Raw genomic sequence first — 18,582 nt, forward strand, 5'->3', positions numbered from 1 at the left:
ATACTTGGACAAGTTCGTCTTACTCTTCATAAACGATGTCCTTATCTACTCAAAGAACGAGGAGAAACATGAAGAACATTTGAGGACTACCTTGGAGACGTTAAGGGCCGAGAAACTCTACGCCAAGTTCAGTAAGTGTGAGTTTTGGATCAAAGAAGTGAATTACCTTGGGCACATAGTGAGCACAGATGAAATTTGAGTAGACCCCGCAAAGGTGGAAGCTATAAAGAAATGGAAAACACCAACCACACCTAACGAAATTCGGAGTTTCCTAGGACTGGCGGAATATTATCAGAGATTCATCGAGGGATTTTTAAGATAGCAAGGCCAATGACTTAACAACTCAAGAAGGGGGTAGAAGTCAATTGGACCCCAGAGTGTGAGGCAAGTTTTCGATTGTAAGGAAAAGCTAACTAGTGCACCGATTCTAGTTATGCTAGAACCTGGAGTGAACTACGTGGTATACACTGACGCTTCGAAGGTGGGACTTGGATGTGTGTTGATGCAGAACAACAAAGTGATTGCTTATGCATCACGACAATTAAGGCCACACGAGTTGGACTATCCAACCCACGACTTAGAGTTAGCAGCGGTAGTACACGCCTTAAAGATTTGGAGACATCACCTCTACGGAGTTCGATGTGAGATCTTTACGGAACACAAAAGCCTGAAGTATTTCTTCGAGCAGAAAGATTTGAACATGCGGCAACGAAGATAGCTCGAGTTGGTGAAAGACTACGATTGTGGCATCAACTACCACCCCGACAAAGCAAATGTAGTGGCAGATGCTTTGAGCCGGAAGGACCATTCCCAACTGGCTACTTTTCTCACCAAAGAAGAAAGCCTGATTCGCGAGTTTAACAAGATGCGTTTGGAAGTGGTGAGGGCACCTGTGAAACAGTGGAAGCCTAAATCGCCACTTTAGCTATTGAACCTGATCTAAGGTCGAGAATCATTGAAGTACAACGGATGGATGCGAAATTGGAGGAAATTCGTGTAGAAGTGCGAACCGGTGAATCTGGGAATTTTAGTGAAGAAGGTGACAATACCCTTACTTTCGAAGGAAGACTATGCATACGGAATAACGAGGAACTCAAAAATAAAGTTATGAGTGAAACACATGCGACTCCTTACACCGCCCACCCAGGAAGTACGAAAATGTATCAAGATCTAAATAAGTCCTTTTGGTGGAATGGTATGAAGAGGGACATAGCGTCATTCGTCAAAAGATGTTTAGTCTGCCAGCAAGTAAAGACTCTACGTCAACGACCGTATGGAAAGTTACAACCGCTAGAGATTCCTGAGTGGAAATGGGAACACATCGCCATAGATTTCATGACGGGATTGCCGAGGACTCTGAGAGGGAACACCGCTATTTGGGTAATTATAGATCGACTTACCAAGAGTGTGCACTTCATACCGATTCTCATAAGCTATGGATCCAACAAACTGGCTCAAATTTACATAAAGGAGATAGTTCGATTGCATGGAGTCCCAGCGACTATCACGTCCGATCATGACCCGAAATTCACCTCAAGATTTTGGATAAGTCTACAGAAAGAGCTTGGAACCAAATTGAACTTCAGCACAGCGTTTCACCCGCAAACCGATGGACAGTCCGAAAGAACGATCCAAACTCTCGAAGATATGCTGGGAGCCGTGGTGCTCGACCGAGGAGGAAGTTGGGAGGCAGCACTACCACTAATTGAGTTCGCCTACAACAATAGCTTTCAGGCAACGACAAACATGGCGTCGTATGAGGCATTATACGGAAGAAAGTGTAGATCGCCGCTCTATTGGGACGAAGTTGGCGAGAGAAGAATACTTGGACCCGATGCAGTTGAAGAGATGGTGGGAATCGTGCGGAAAATTCGTGAAAGGATAAAAGAAGCTCAAGACAGACAAAAATCATACGCAGATGTCCGACGAACTGATTTACAATTCCAAGCTGGCGACAAAGTTTTCCTGAAAGTATCCCCGTCAAAAGGGATAACACGATTTGGCGTCAAGGGAAAATTGAAGCCGCGATTTATTGGGGCTTACGAAATTCTTGATGGAGTGGGCCCCGTTGCATACCGATTGGCGCTGCCACCAAGCCTTGGAAATGTGCACAACGTTTTCCATGTGTCGCAGTTACGGAAATATGTGTTCGACCCAAAACACGTGATCCATTTCGAAGAAGTCGCGTTGAATCCAGACTTGAGCTACGAGGAGAGACCCCAATCTATTTTGGACCGAAAGATCCAGAATGTGAGAAATAAACTTGTTGCTTGTGTGAAAGTACTTTGGGAAAATCATGGGCATGAAGAAGCCACGTGGGAGAATGGGGATAAAATGATGGAATTGTACCCAGAACTCTTTACTTGATGGTAACAAATTTCGGGACGAAATTTCTGTTAAGGTAGGTAGGATGTAACGCCCTGTTTTTCGGAATCCTAATTTTCGAACAATAAAGTACTTGCATTTAATGCTTTTAATGTCGCAAAGTCCGTGGATTAATTGTCGAGTGGAATTGTTGTTGGATACTTTTTGTGACCTAATTTTGAGTTGGAATTTTGACTGAGTCAACTTTGTTGAATATGTGACGTGACTGCTTTAAATAATTGATGTGGGGTGAAATTAAATGTTTGTGAATAATTGATAATTTATTATTAGCGCTAGAAATTGTGAAGTAAATCACAATGTGAATTTTTAAATAATTCCTTTCCGTGAGGAATATTTATTGAACTCGATTCCGTGTTGGATCTGATAAATTAAATAGATAATACAAAAATCCAGTCTAGTGATAAATAAATTGTGGCCTGCACAATTTAAATAAAATATAAAGGACCGCGAATCAAACTAATCTATTAAATCTTCTCCCGGTTGACTGGGTCACCAAGCTGCATTAATTCAAATTTTAATTAATGATTCTGCCAAGATTTTCTTCCTCCGTGATGAGATTTTCCTCCTCCGTAATCTGCAAATAAAATACCAAATTAATTTAAATTAATTCAAATAAGGAAAAAAGGGAATTTCGAATTTACTCTCCCCTCAACCCACGTTGAAAAAAAACGCTCCGTCTCTCCCCAAATCTCTCCCATATCTGTAACCCCTCCCTCTATAATATTCACGTCACGATCATTCTTTCTCCTATTCATTCTCTGCAACAAGAAAGCAAGATTTCTTCTACTCAATCAAATTCAAGGTAAATTCTGCCGAAATTCCTCTCTATTCTACATGGTTTGAAATCAACTCATTCACTCTACTCTACAGAAAACCAGAACTAAAATCAGGGAAAGATTCATCATCTATTCTTTCACAACCTGTCTGCAAACTGAAGGTATATATATATATAGGGATGTATTCATTTCCTTTTCCTATATTTCCTCATTTTTCCTTCTTAATATCAGTCATTAGATTAGAGAAATGGACGATCAAGATCAACATTGGGTAATTAATCCCGTGTTGCATTATTTGTCCTATTTTGTGCATTATGAGGGTACAATAGTAATCTAATAATGGCTGGAAACCGCTACGAATAATGCACCATATGGTCACGAGTAATGCATATAATTGACTATATAATGCACAATATGTTAACTGCAATGCATACGAATAAGATGTACCATGTTATGATGTTTGGACACACGTTTCTTGTTTCCCCTAAGGGTTTAATAAGCTTAGGGGCTAGGGTATAGTACGTAGACACGTATGTAATCTTCACATGGTAACGAGTAATGGATATAATTGACTATATAATGCACAATTTGTGAACTGCAATGCATACGAACAAGATGTGCTGTGTTATGATGTTTGACACACGTTTCTTGTTTCCCCTAAGGGTTTAATAAGCTTAGGGGCTAGGGTATAGTACGTACGCATTAATAACAAATTATAAAACGATACGAATAATTCACCAAATTGTCACGAGTAATGGATGTTATTAACTATATAATGCACAATATGTGAACTGCAATGCATACGAATAAGATGTACCATGTTATGATGTTTGACACACGTTTCTTGTTTCCCCTAAGGGTTTAATAAGCTTAGGGGCTAGGGTATAGTACGTAGCCATTACTAAATGCACGTATGTAATCTTCAATCCGTTTATTACCCATATACACAATACCTCTAATAATGCATAATATACTGAGATAATGACAATTAACAGCTACATAATGCACTACCTAAACCAAATAATGCACATACGTATATTCCAATAACAACAATTTGTTAGTAATGTCTACGTACTATACCCTAACCCCTAAGCTTATTAAACCCTTAGGGGAAACAAGAAACGTGTGTCAAACATCATAACATGGTACATCTTATTCGTATGCATTGCAGTTCACATATTGTGCATTATATAGTTAATAACATCCATTACTCGTGACAATTTGGTGAATTATTCGTATCGTTTTATAATTTGTTATTAATGCGTCGTACTATACCCTAGCCCCTAAGCTTATTAAACCCTTAGGGGAAACAAGAAACGTGTGTCAAACATCATAACACAGCACATCTTGTTCGTATGCATTGCAGTTCACAAATTGTGCATTATATAGTCAATTATATCCATTACTCGTTACCATGTGAAGATTACATACATGTCTACGTACTATACCCTAGCCCCTAAGCTTATTAAACCCTTAGAGGAAACAAGAAACGTGTGTCCAAACATCATAACATGCTACATCTTATTCGTATGCATTGCAGTTCACATATTGTGCATTATATAGTCAATTATATGCATTACTCGTGACCATGTGGTGCATTATTCGCAGATACCAAATGTGGCAGCTACTTTTCCGTCAAATGTCAATAATAACCCTGTAATGCATACAACCACCTTCTATAATGCAACACGGAACCAGTTTTATAGAATCAATCTGATCCGTTGATGCCTTAGATCTAACGCGTAATATTAAGAAGGAAAAAGGATCTAAGATGTGAAAAGCAGAATAACGCTCCCCTATATATATATATATATATATATATAGAGTTGTGATCAATGTCGAACCAATTTTAAAGACCGAACTAGAGACCAAATCTGGGCCATTAGATCTAGTTTTTTTGATGAGATGTGCTACTGTGTAAATTTTTCGGTCTTCATTACAAGCTCAATTTACTTCATTGTATAGGTTTATTACTTCATTCCGTACGTAATACCTTGAAACTACAACATGTTTTTACTTTCTTCCAATAGGTTTTGAAATGATTCAACATATGTTTCATTTGAATTCATTGACCTGAGTTTTTACTTTATTTACATTAAAAAATGCAATTTATTCAAGTGCGTTTATTACTTCATTCAGAAATGTTATTACTTCATTGGATAAGGTTTTTACTTCATTCCAGTAGGACTTCAAATGCTTCTACGCATACTTCATTCCAACAATTTATTACATCATTCCATGTGTTTATTACACCATATCAGCGTTGTGGCAGTGGTGATAGATATTGTAGAGAGAAAGAACGGCACGCGACGGCTAAACCGCATTTACGTACTGGAATGAAGTAATAATCCTACTGGAATGAAGTAAAAACCTACTGGAATGAAGTAAAAACCTACTGGGATGAAGTTAAATCTTCGTAACATGTTAGTATGACTTATTTACCTTCGGATGAATTAAAATAGGCTCGTGATGAAGGCGAAAATAATTGATAAATTTGTGTCTCTCATCCATAAAAAACTAGTTCTAAAAACCCTAATTTGATATGGTTCGGTGGTTCGGTCTTTAAGAGTGGATTTGTGAATAATGAGACTCTATATAGATATATATATATATATATATATATATATATATATATATATATATATATATATATATATATATATATATTTCCCACCCACTATCAATATCAATTTCAATTTCATACTGCTGCATCAATACATCCTACACTACCAATTAACTCAATCTAAAATTCAATCTGCAAATCGCATAAATCGAAGCAAACGGAATTAAGGGATCAGACTTTAATTCATGAAATCAAATTAACAACGTACGTCGGGGCTGTTTTGGGGTGTGCGGGGCGGTTCGGGTTGGTTTCGGGGCTGTTCGGAGGTGAATCGAGACTGTCCCGTTTGAAGATGGGGGCTGCGACCCTGTTTCGGGGCTGCACGACCACCGACGGAGCAGCGGCTCCCGGCGGCGACAACAGCAGCCTGACCCGGCGGCTGAGAGTCGGCGACAGCAGCGCCGTTAACTCCGTCGAGCAGTAGCCGACGGCTTCGTGCAGCGGCGTCGGAGTTACTGATGCGGCGAAGGCTGGACGACGGCAGCGACGAATCAGCGGCGCGACGGCGTGTACGCGCCCGGAAGCAGCAGCTCCTCCGGTGAATCGGCGGCTGCACCGACAGCGTCGTGACAGCATCGGCCATGTCGAGCAACGTCAGCGGCGAATGGCAGTCAACGCGACGGCGCAGGCGGAGAATTGAAGTCGGAGATGGAGAGGCGGCGGACGTCGGGGTCGACGAGAGTTAGATTTTCCCCATTTTGGCCGAAGAGTGAGAGAGTGTGAGAAAGAGGGAGAAAGACGTGGGAGAGGATGGAGAAGAAGTTTGGGCCTTGGTTTTAAAAAAACGATTTGGGCCTTATAAGTTAAATGGGAGGATTTATTTAAAGTTTGGGCCTCATAATATAAATGGGAGGATTTATTAAAGTATGGGCTCTATTTAAATCTTTGGGCCTTAAAATTTTAATTGGAGATATAAGGTGGGGAAGTAATTAAGCTTTGGGGCTTTTAAATAAATCTTTGGGCCGATAATTAATCGTGACGAAACCATTTAATTAAATCCCGAATTAATTTTGAAGTATGAATAATTTATCTCAAGCCCAGAATATTCATAATTTTCTTAACAAAGGGAAATAGTTGTGATAATTCAAGTTATGCGCTTGAATAAATTTTGGGAATTTATTTGACATCGTGGTGTAAAATACGAGGAGCCAACGGAGGAATTATGGGCGGCCGCCGAATAATAAAAAACCGAGAAAAAAACGAGATAAATAACTTTAATTAGGAGGCATGCATTTTTATTTATTTATTTGAAAAGTGTGTTGATATATATTATCTAAATGTTAAAGGTGAATCATTGCAAGTGAATCGTGATACTAAGGGGAAGAAAGTACTTGAGAATTAAGCAGTCGAAGTGGGCTTTCTTTTAAATAAGGACGATGTCCTAAATATTTTATCGATGGGAATGAAACTGTATTTATCATGCCGTGATTTGATTTTTAACGTGCCTATCTGATGTGGCTTTATGCCATTATTATATAAATCGAATTCGGGTCCTCGTAGGACCGCAAACCCTACTTGGACTAGTGTACACCTATGGTAGACTGTGTGCTAGCGTACGGGCTGGCCGGTCTAGTGACTTGGTTTGTGGCCACATTCCAAGTCATGTATTGGCAGATATGGCTAACGTCTATGGGAAAATGGCTGATCAGTCGACTTTTACAATGGGAAATGATTTTGAGTGCCTCGGGCCTTTCTAAAGCTAAATCTCGATGGTTACTTATGTATGGCATGATAAATAATATTTTTATTGAAAATGTTTTCGGCAAGAGCCCACTGAGTATATTTTATAGTACTCAACCCTGCATGTGTTTTCCCTCTGTGCAGGTTGAGCGGCGACGAGCAATTGGTGGTGTTGAGCAATTTAAAATTGAAGTATTGTTTGGTTAGTTGTGAACTACGAGTGTCGTTGTGTCTCCATACATGACGTCACTCTTTCTCTTGAACGCTTCCGCTGAGACATTGTGTTTACTCATCATTCATTTAGCTTTGAACATACTTATTTGGATAATGTGGCCCTTTTTTTTATTAAATATTAATTGTTGGTCAAACTCTTTATTGAAACCCTAGTTTTCTTCGTCTGTTTATTAATTCCTTTTAATCACGATTGCCCGTATTTATTAACCCTAAAGGGCGGTTGTGACAATATCATTCATTTAAATGAAAATTTTAAGCAAAAGAAAGCTATTATATGTAGCCAAGTCAGTTCTACTTACGATTGTATTATAGGAAGTCATATAATCTTCTTATCATTCAAAATCATATATATTACAACACATAACATCCACTAGTAACAAATTACACAAAAGGATCTAGTATCCATATGATGTTCTCCTCATCATCCTCATGAATTCCTCAGCGTTTACTTCACCATCACCTGCACATTTCATTGGAGATTACTACAATATTCAACATAAACTAAAGTAGAATTACAAATCCAGAATGCTAGAAGCAAATTTTATTAGCACAGCTATTTGCATGTCATGTCTAGCTAGAGGAAAATATTCAGAGCAAGCTTACGATCACGATCTGCTTCGTCGATCATGTCCTGAATTTCTTTCTCAGTGAAATTTTCACCCAACTCCTTGGCTATGCGCTGAATATCTGCAGTAGAGATCTTGCCCTGCACTCAAGTCTCAACTGATGAGCACCTATTTATGGGAATCAAGATGAAGTAGAATGTAAGATACTAGAGAATCACATTTTTATCTTGGTCAATAATTTGAAAAGCTTTCATGAGCTCTTCTTTGGTGTCCCTTTCTCCAAACTTGGCAGTCATCATGTAACAAAATTCATCAAAGTCAATTGCACCACTTCCATCTTTGTCGACTTCAGCTATCATTCGAGTAATTTCCTGTAGTAAAAAGCTAGAAACCTTCAGACAATAGGACCATTTTCATTATTTACACAAGTAACATGATAATTGGTATACTATAATCACAGCTAGAAGAACTAGCTGGTTAATCAGCTGAGCAAAACATATGGAGGCTAAATCCTTAATCATTTGTTCAGAGGCTCAAAGATAAAAATGCAAAGTATGAAAGGCATCGACTATGAACTTTCAATGATTCTTAACAGCCAACATGACATAGGCATAGAATGAATAAATGATTCAATCATAAGAAATTATAATATACTTTAGATAAAAACATAGAGATCAAAGTCATAAATGTTTTACAAAGCCACTGAGCCTCCCAGAATTCACAATCACTCTACATGCGATGTTTCATAGAAAGACGAAAGAAGCATAATCCTTGAAGTACGCATGTGCCACTATGGAAAATATAAAATCACCAACATTTTCGGTGCCAAAGAGATGCAGCATTTGTGGACTATATAATGGAAGCAATACTACATATTATGCTTTCCTACTAAAGTATAATCACACAACTCAATACACTTCTGAGTTCAGAGAGTAACCACCAGAACAGATATTAAAAATAAGCCATTACCTCTTCAGACATTTCAAAACCAAGAGCCCTGTAAAGTAACAAGATCAGTGATTTAGTGCAAGTAATAACTCTTCAACTTACAAGTACGTCTTAAATCCCAACGTCACACAACAAAAGAAGGAAGAATATACCTCATTGCAACATTCAGCTCTTTTGCATCAATTGTTCCTGCATGCAATTATTTGAAGTAATACAACCATTAAAAACAGACAACTGTATTGACATTTAATTCATTTGTTATACAGTTATAGATTTATCAGTACCAGATCCATCGGTATCAAAAAGTTCAAAAGCTTCTTTAATCTCCTGCTTTTTCTGTTGAGTTAACCCATGGGGCCGCCCTCTGGGTTTGTCTTTCCTGGACATTCCCCGGTAAAGAGAAGACTGCAATAGGGGAATGTTAAAAGGAATCATGTAATGGTTTGAAGAAGAACTAAACCAGAAAGAAAGAATGGAAGGCGAGATTAAAGAGAATTCTGGAGAGATAGGGAACAGATATGCTCAAAATCTGCACTTTAAATGCCATTGTATCCAGTTAAACTTATGAAATAAAAATTGATCTAAGAAGTCAATAGAAGCCAACTGCCATGTTCTCCTACTTCATCCAATCTTCAACCACATACCAAAGTGGCTTCATCCACTGTACTCAAATGCATGAACCTAATTTAACTCTTTCTGTCAAATCAAATTTTATCTCCTTGTATGATAAATCTTAAAGCTATAGCAGAATATAGTACAAAAAAAGGAATGATTGCTAAAATATTTTTCTTTTCTTGTTACAATTTAGTTCAATTATACAAATATTTTCCACAGAAATTAGTAGGCTATTCAAATATTCTCAGAATACGTACCAGTCATATCAACATAAACATCTATTATACCAATAGGAGCTCCATCAAAGATGCCAAAAAGAAGTTAAATAAGCTGAATTCTTAATTGAGGTAAAGTGAACATTTGGGATAGGCTATCAAAATAATTTTATCAATCATGACTTTTTTGATAATAAACAATATGATATCTAACTGAACTATGACAAATATGGACTATAAGTTCATATAAAATTGCATCAGTTAAACCAAATAATTCCATTGTCTAACCTCCCTTCAGGTAGTAAGAGTCACACATTGATTAGAAAATCTGCAATTACAGTAACTATCGACCCAAAATGTTGGAATCTGAAGAAGACTATACTTCCAATCAGCAAAATAGCGAATCATATAAATAAAGAGTAACAGTCTCATTTCCAGAAGTTGACTAGGTTGACCTAGACGCTCCTATCACGGAAACCCCTAAAAATACAAGTTACTAAACCCAATTTTCGGCTTCGTTCTTTGATTGTCGCTTACAAGAAATTGAAAGGTCGATCTTGGTTCGTTAAATACGCCTAATTTTTTTCTAAAAAACATTTTTTTTACCAGAATCTCGGTAATGAAGAGTCGGAAGAAGGAAAATGAGTGAAACCAACATAATACTCATCTAGAGATCGCGCTCACCAAATACCACGAACAGAGGAAGGGAAATATAGATGAAACGATGAAGATTGCTAAGTAACGAAAAATGATCGATTCAAAAAGGATTGAATTGGAAACGTTACCATATCAATTTGTGGAAGATGATCTCGAGCCTCTGCTCCTGGATTAAGGTTTTATCGCGTGAATTGAAATAAGAGAGGAGGGAGAGAATTCTGAGTTTTAAGTTTGGAGTAGAAAAAGATTGGTTAGTATATAAAGGAAACTTGAGGGGTTAAAATGAATATTTTATATCGCAAATGCAACGAGGACTAAACAAAGAATGGTTAGTATATAAAGGAAACTTGAGGGGTTAAAATGAATATTTTATATCGCAAATGCAACGAGGACTAAACAAAGAATGGTTAGTATATAAAGGAAACTTGAGGGGTTAAAATGAATATTTTATATCGCAAATGCAACGAGGACTAAACGGCTACTTACATATTTCATACAAAATGTTTTATCTTTGTTTCAATTTAATACAAAAAGTAATATACATATTCCATACAAAAAGTTACATTAGTATTTTAAATTAATACATTCCATTAAATATTTTAAACACAGTTAGTTAATTTATAATTTGTCCAACTTATCATTATAATAAAAGAATAATTAAAGATTTAATACAATTAATTACTCTAAAAAATAACAGTCAATATCAATTCTTCCAGTAATTGATCGTGGTTTAAAAAAATTCTGTCTTTCAATATATTCTATTTTTTTGTTATATTCTTAATAGAACACAGTCTAAAATATGTTCATATTTCATTTTTACAAAATGGTTAATCTGAGCTTCAAACAGTTAATAAGTCAATATTTAATTTTTAAAAAAAGATTCAATATCTTTTTAGTTGTATTCTCCATTGTTACATGAGAAACTTCGACAATAAAATGCAATTCGCTAATTTAATGGTGAAGAGTGGTGATTTTTTTTCTATGTGTTTTTCATTTTTGTGAGTAATAAAAATAACTGTGTTTGAAATAATTAATGGAAGGTTTTAATTTAAAACTTTGTGTACAAATTTGAAATATTGATGAAGTTTTTTGTATGTATGATGTAATTGGAAGTAACGGTGTTAGTAGAGACTTAACGGAATATATATTAATTTAAAATACTAATGTAACTGTTTGTATGAAATAAGGACACTTAATATTTTTTGTTGACAAAATATTTTGTACGAAACCTATAATTATCCCGGACTAAACTACAAATTCTTAACTATTGAGCTTGACCCAGTTGGTTTGGAAATCGATTTCACAAAATCCAATGCCTCGACTGATGAATTTCAGATCTACCAGAAAACATCAATCCGTTCCATTAGATTCCTGACTGCATAGATTAATTCGAGGAAAATGGAGAAGATGAATCAAGCATTTGAGAGGGTGAAAATGCTGGTGGGGATGGAGGTTGATGACGAGGAGGAGCAGCAGCAGCAGCAAGAGTCTTCTTCGTACATGGATGATTTCAATCGCAACTGCACTTTGTCAACTAAACAGGTAAAACTTTGTTTAGTCATTATGTATTTTTCTGGAATTTGCAATTGCAAATTACAGCGGGGTTTTGCAATTTGCAAGCTTATTTCTACTTCCTTTTGGCAGAGACTGTATGGATTTGCAATTTGCTTATCTGCTGGTATAACTTGCACACTCTTGGTAAGTTTCCAAATCATTTTGATTACCTAAATTGAAGAGGATGAAATTATCTCTGTGTCAAGTCATGTCTCCAACAGATGAAGCACTGAAATCAACAAATTTGTGTTTTTTTGTCTTCTGCCTCACAGTCGATGCTTGTTTTCTTCCATCCTGTCAAATTTGGGATAACATTCTCATTAGGAAATCTGCTTGCTCTTGGAAGGTCCGTATTTCAATGATACTACGAGCTAAACCCGCTTTGCTTTTTGTCATTCTAACATGTATGTTCTCAATATGTCATCCGAATGCTCATTTTGGCATTGGCAATCACATGCTTTTTGTTAAGATCTCATCTCTTAAACAGTTGCTGTAGTGTATTGTTAGACATTTTCTTTCTGTATGACTTTACTACTTACAAGTCTCCTTCCCCCACATTCTAGGTATATTACAAAGATGGTGCAGAGATATTAGATTATCTCTAGGTTTTCGTGTTATAGATGATCAAGGAAACACACTTGGTTCTTAAATCCTGCCGGCTGCCATGCTGCTTACAACTGTTCTTGCCCATTAAGGACTATGATTTTTTGCTACTTGTGGAGCTCTTAGTTTCTGTTGACTGATCACATGAGATTGATATTTTTCTGTCTTTTCGTTCTCATTCCTTGCTTGCTTAATTGCTTTTGATCATATAACATCCATTCACCTCATAGTTTTTTATGCCATTACTCTTTCTATGATCATTTTCAAATCCAGTAGAAGTATATTTCAAATGCTAACTTTGATGTTTTTCGGTGGCAGCACAGCATTCCTTATTGGCCCTAAAAGACAATTCACCATGATGCTTGACCCAGTCCGTATATATGCTACAGCAATGTATATTGCTAGCATCATAATTGCTCTTTTTTGTGCTGTATATGTGAGTTTCTTATATAATTAGTTTAATGTTTTGGAATGTAATTTTTTTAACCTTTTCTTCTCCTCATTCCTAAGAGTCTTTCACTCAAATGTCACAGGTCCGCAACAAGCTATTGACACTTCTGGCAATTGTGCTGGAGTTTGGTGCTCTTATTTGGTATGTATTGTCATATTGATGCATATGCATAATTTGTGGTTATGCACTATATTATCTGTTGTTGTCACCCCCAGCAATAGGGAGATCGAAACTTGGACCTATTACTTGTTAGTATCATGAAGCACTAATATCTCTCTAGAAGCTATAGTTGCTATGGAACGCAATGTTATCTCCTTAGTGTTGGTAAGGTAGAACTATGACTTGTTCAGCCTGACTGCTGATGGCCATGGGCTGTGGGTTGAAGATCCTTCACATTCTTAAACCCACCTTTATTATCCTCGAAAGGATTTGGTACCAACCAACCATTGCTCTAGCATCCATCAGATTCCTCCTTCACTTTTCTTGTGATATGGAGTGATAGGCAAAGAATGGAAAAACGCAGGAAACTTATTGATAAAATGCACCAACAAGAACTTGACTTTGATAAACTGAAAAGAAAGGAACACGAAACATCAATAATGATCTTCTCCAAAGATATCCCTATCTAACATCAAGGTGTATTTATAGGAGTCTACAATCTTAAAACAAATCAACAGCATATCAAATGCTAACTACTCAAACTAATCTTGGAAACAAATCAAATCAACATTAATTTATTCAATTAAATGGTAAGGCTATATCTTCCTTCTTTATATGATGAGATATCATTCGACATTCGATCTCTATCATCTTGTGCGAACATGCCATGTGATTGTCAAGATATATCTCGTCTGGAATTGTCTACCCATGCCTATCATTTTATTTAGGGACTTGGATCCTCCATTATTTTGATATATAGAGGACATATGATTGGTATTGTGGTTGGTGTGATATCTTAGTGGCCATTTCTGTTATGTACAGGTATAGTGCAAGCTACATCCCCTTTGCGAGGGCCATGGTTTCAAAACTTATGTTAGCATGCTTCGACACTGAGTTCTAGGGCACAACAACAGGCTCACAACTTGCAGCTGCAAAATGATAGAGCCGAGTGGTTCACTGGAGAAAGCGAATTTGTTGAGGTTATTTTGATTACTCTCTGCCAAAGTAGAATGTAATGGGTGATTAGCATTTCTAATAACCGAATCCAACTGTTTTGGTTACTCGAATTATCTTGGTTGAGTTCCAATTTTTTATGGATGTGATTTTGGATCTATAATGATATCATAACTTGGGCTTCAAATCACAAAAAGCATGTTGGGCTTTTAATCTAAGATAAGGAGTACTCCCTCCGTCCTCGAAGAGGAGTCCCATTTCTTTTCGGCACAGGTATTAAGAAATGTTAAGAAAAAAGTGGGTGGAAAAATGTTAAGTGGTATATGAGTCTCTCACTTGTATATACTCTAGGTGTATCGAAACGGGTAGCGGGTAATGGATAATTCCCAACCTGACCCGATACCCGACGAAATCGGGATACATGATGGGATCGGATATTTTTATTTTGGATTTTGGGGTATACGCGATACCCGTTCAGGTATACATGTTAGTCTCGATATACTCGATATTTATATAAGTATTTTAAAATTTTTAATTTTTAATTTTGAGTGAACAAAGTTTCCTCCATTATACCAGTTAGCACAAAGATTTGCAAATCTTTTTAATGGAGGATTTGGCATAAAGATCGACAAATCTTTTTAATGGAGGATTTGGCATAAAGATCGATTTGCAAATCTTTTTAATGGAGGATTTGGCATAAAGATCATATAAGAAGAAGCATCAATACCACTATACCAGTTAGCCACCAAAAATAAAGTTCAAACATATGTTTGCAAATCTGACTTATTGGTTTACCATGAATAGATTTTCTTAGTCATTTCTTCGTTATCTTTCTTGCAATACGTGAAAACTGTATTTCAAATGTTTGGATAGTATATAGAGACCTCATAGAGACATAAGAACTTAAATCATTTTCCAACTAAAAAACTGTCTCTAAGAACTTAAATCATTTTCCAACTAAAAAACAATACTCATTCAATTATTGAAGTGTTAGCATATAAAAAATGTAGTACATACATAACAAAATAGTAATAAGCTTATTATTATAAAAAATAAAGGGTAAATGGCTTAAAAAATCATAAAGTTTTGTCAAATTCTGGTTTATCCCGTAACTTTAAAAAATTGCCAATTATATCATAACTTTGACAATTTTCTGAATTGTCTCATAGTCAATGATTTGAGGGAAATTATGTATGCTTTTGGAAAATGAAAAGCATCATATGAATAATACATTTGACTATTTAAACGACGTCATTAATGCATTTAGTAAATTATGTCTTTAATTTTTACATATATACACATTACGTTGATAAATTTAGAAACGTGGCATGATGAAATTTTTTTATATGTGACATTTGAGAAAATTGTCAAAGTTATGATATAATTGACCATTTTTCAAAGTTGTGGGATAGACAATTTAACCAAACTTCATGGCTTTTTTTTGCCCATTTACCGATAGATAAATGAAAAAATAAGATTTAAATAAAAAAGTTGATCCAGGTCGAGTACCCACAGCGTCGGGTGCAGAATACCCGACTCGGGTATCGGGTTATACCTGACTCAGCGTGGGACAGGTATCAGGACTGCCAATTTGTCCAAAACGGGTAGCGGCTCCCCGACTAAGCGGGTGCGGTACCCGCAGGTACCCGTTTCGATACTCCTAATAGACTCCCCTTGTCCCATAAAAATAGGGAAACTTTCTTTTTTCATATGTCCCTCCGTCCCATAGAAATAGGCCATATTTCCTCTTTCATTCGTTCCATAGAAATAGTTCATATCCATTTATGGCAACTTTTTTCTTCTTCTCTTTTACTTTATCACTTATGGACCCCATCACCCACTACACAATTTCAACTATTTTTTCTCTTTCTTTCTTATTTTACCAATTACGCATTAAAACTCGTGTCAACCTTAAATGGTCTATTTCTATAGGACGGGGGGGGGGGGGGGGGAGTATATCATTTCTATTTATGGAAAGTTCTCATAAACTCATTACCCATATATATCAATTTTATTTACAACTTACTCCCTCTGTCCACTATTTAAAGAACCATTTTGCCATTTTGGATTACCCACGATTTATAGAATCATTTCCTTTATTTCACTTTCAGTATGCAAACCTCACATTCCATCAACTATTTATACTCACAATCCAATATAAAACTAATACTTTAAATGAGTCTCGCATTCCACCCACTTTCTCCTTTTACTTTTCTTCTCAAAGTCAAACAATTTATTAAAACTCATGTCGAGTCAAAATGGATCTTTAAATGGTGGACAGAGGGAGTATATCACTAGGGCTCACTATTAAACACTAATAATAATGTGGGCCCCATTATCCACTAACAATCTTTTAACTACTATTCTCCTTATCTCTCTTACTTTACTAATTATGCATTAATTTCAGTGTCGTCCCAAATGTTCTTATTTTTTTGGGACGGATGGAGTATTAGTTTTAAATGAAATGGGATAGTAGAATGTGGGGTCTATTACCATTTATAGTAAAAATGAATCGGACGGACGGACCGAAATGGAAAAACAGGACTCATGTTCGCGGACGGATAGAGTATTTAAGATAAATAAGTGTGGGACAATTGAATCCAGAGGTTAGGCTATTTGAGTATTATTTGAATTCAATGGATGTAATGAAAATTGTAGCTTAGCTATGTGATTTCCTCCCTTGCTTTTCCTTTATTTGGAAAACCAAATTTAATTTCTAACCCCTGTTTCTGGCACTAGGAGAGGGAGAAGAATCCATACAATCTGCATTTATGCACTAAAACACTCAGAAAACCCAAATATTTTTTTTACTCTCTCCGTCCCCTAATAGGAGTCGTTCTTTGACCGGGCACGAGTTTTAAGAAATGTAGAGAAAAGTTAGTTGAAAAAGTTAGTGGAATGTGGGACCCACATTTTTATATTTGTTTTATAATAAAATGTGAGTGTAGTGAGTTAGTGGAATGTGGGGCCTACTACCATTTATGGTAAAAATGAAGAGTGACTCTTAATGGGGGACGACCCAAAATGGAAATTAGCGACTCTTATTCGGGGACGGAGGGAGTATTACTGTAGAAAACCCAACTATTATTTTATTGCATTGAAATAACTGGAAACAAAATGCTACATCAATAACAAGGGATGCATGCAGGCTACTCAATAGTTGGTTGCAGTAGCAGTAGCAGTAGCAGCAGGAAGGTTATTGGCCTTGTGTTTGTGCATCCAGACCTTCAGAACTTTCTTGCTGACTCCAATCTCCTCACAGAAGCTTCGCACCTCGGCATCATCTGCATTGTATATCTTCCATCCATTTTTGTGAGCAAATCGGCGCATCTTCTCTCTCTGGTCCAGGGTGCCTTCTTCTCCTCCAGCCATAAACTCGCCACAGACATCGGTGGCGCTTCCACCAATGGCGGCCGCATGGTTCTTGAGGCACTCCATGAGCATATATGTTGGTGTGGTGATCATGCTTTTCTCCTCACCTGTCATATCTCTCTACAACTATTCTATGACTAAGAAGACAAAAGAGCACTTACTTCTTAACCATACTTACTCATGTTGGTGTTATATAGCAAATCCCATTTAATTAGCAGTTGAAAGGCAGTGGCAGGATTAGCATAATGGTGCCCTTCATTAACTTAGTAGGAGAGTGGAATTATTTGCCAATGAGTAAGCACTATTTACTCTACTGTTTTCATTAACTATGTAAATATAATTACGACACTCTTTCATTTATAAACGCAAAATTTTTTATACAAATCATAACTTTTGATTGACTAAGTCAATCTCATAGCTTTCAAAATAAGCGAATTATATTATGTTAATCTTGTACATTTCTCGATTATCTCATACATTAAACTTTTGATAAAATTTATCATTTAAATCATAATTTTTGTTACTTCTAACTAAATTTGGCTTTGTTCTACATTATGGTAGTCAATTTCTAGATTATTAGTATTATGTAAGTCGTCAAGATATATTAAAGAGTACAAAAGTTCTGATTTATTTTTAATCTGCTATTTTTAAAAATTATGACATTGACCAAAACTTAGCCAAGTTACGATTTAAAAGATAATTTTCCGTTTATAAATTTATCAGAGAATTTATTGTAGCCGGCGATTTTTTTTTTTTTGAAATTGAAATATTGATTTTGACTATTCATTTT

General features: G+C 36.3%; 3 protein-coding genes across 3 annotated transcripts; 1 reads left to right on the forward strand and 2 right to left on the reverse strand.

The window, feature by feature from the left end:
- Positions 1-7,973: 7,973 nt before the first annotated feature.
- Positions 7,974-10,976, reverse strand: LOC121773202 (caltractin-like). Its single transcript, XM_042170016.1, has 7 exons — positions 10,828-10,976; positions 9,497-9,617; positions 9,365-9,401; positions 9,234-9,261; positions 8,483-8,635; positions 8,302-8,404; positions 7,974-8,158 (listed from the first exon to the last, which is right to left on the reverse strand). Exons 1-7 carry the CDS (start codon positions 10,828-10,830, stop codon positions 8,094-8,096), a joined length of 510 nt encoding a protein of 169 aa, XP_042025950.1. The 5' UTR covers positions 10,831-10,976; the 3' UTR covers positions 7,974-8,093.
- A 973-nt stretch (positions 10,977-11,949) lies between these two features.
- On the forward strand, positions 11,950-14,594 carry LOC121773579 (vesicle transport protein SFT2B-like). Its single transcript, XM_042170468.1, has 6 exons — positions 11,950-12,241; positions 12,344-12,397; positions 12,526-12,599; positions 13,175-13,292; positions 13,390-13,448; positions 14,289-14,594. Exons 1-6 carry the CDS (start codon positions 12,098-12,100, stop codon positions 14,365-14,367), a joined length of 528 nt encoding a protein of 175 aa, XP_042026402.1. The 5' UTR covers positions 11,950-12,097; the 3' UTR covers positions 14,368-14,594.
- Positions 14,595-17,573: 2,979 nt separating this feature from the next.
- LOC121774310 (zinc-finger homeodomain protein 4-like) lies at positions 17,574-17,906 on the reverse strand. The gene has a single exon (XM_042171207.1). The coding sequence runs from the start codon at positions 17,904-17,906 to the stop codon at positions 17,574-17,576; it is 333 nt and encodes a 110-aa protein (XP_042027141.1).
- Positions 17,907-18,582: the final 676 nt, after the last annotated feature.

The sequence above is a fragment of the Salvia splendens genome, chromosome 17 (genome assembly GCF_004379255.2).
Source record: "Salvia splendens isolate huo1 chromosome 17, SspV2, whole genome shotgun sequence".
Classification (NCBI taxonomy): Eukaryota; Viridiplantae; Streptophyta; class Magnoliopsida; order Lamiales; family Lamiaceae; genus Salvia; species Salvia splendens.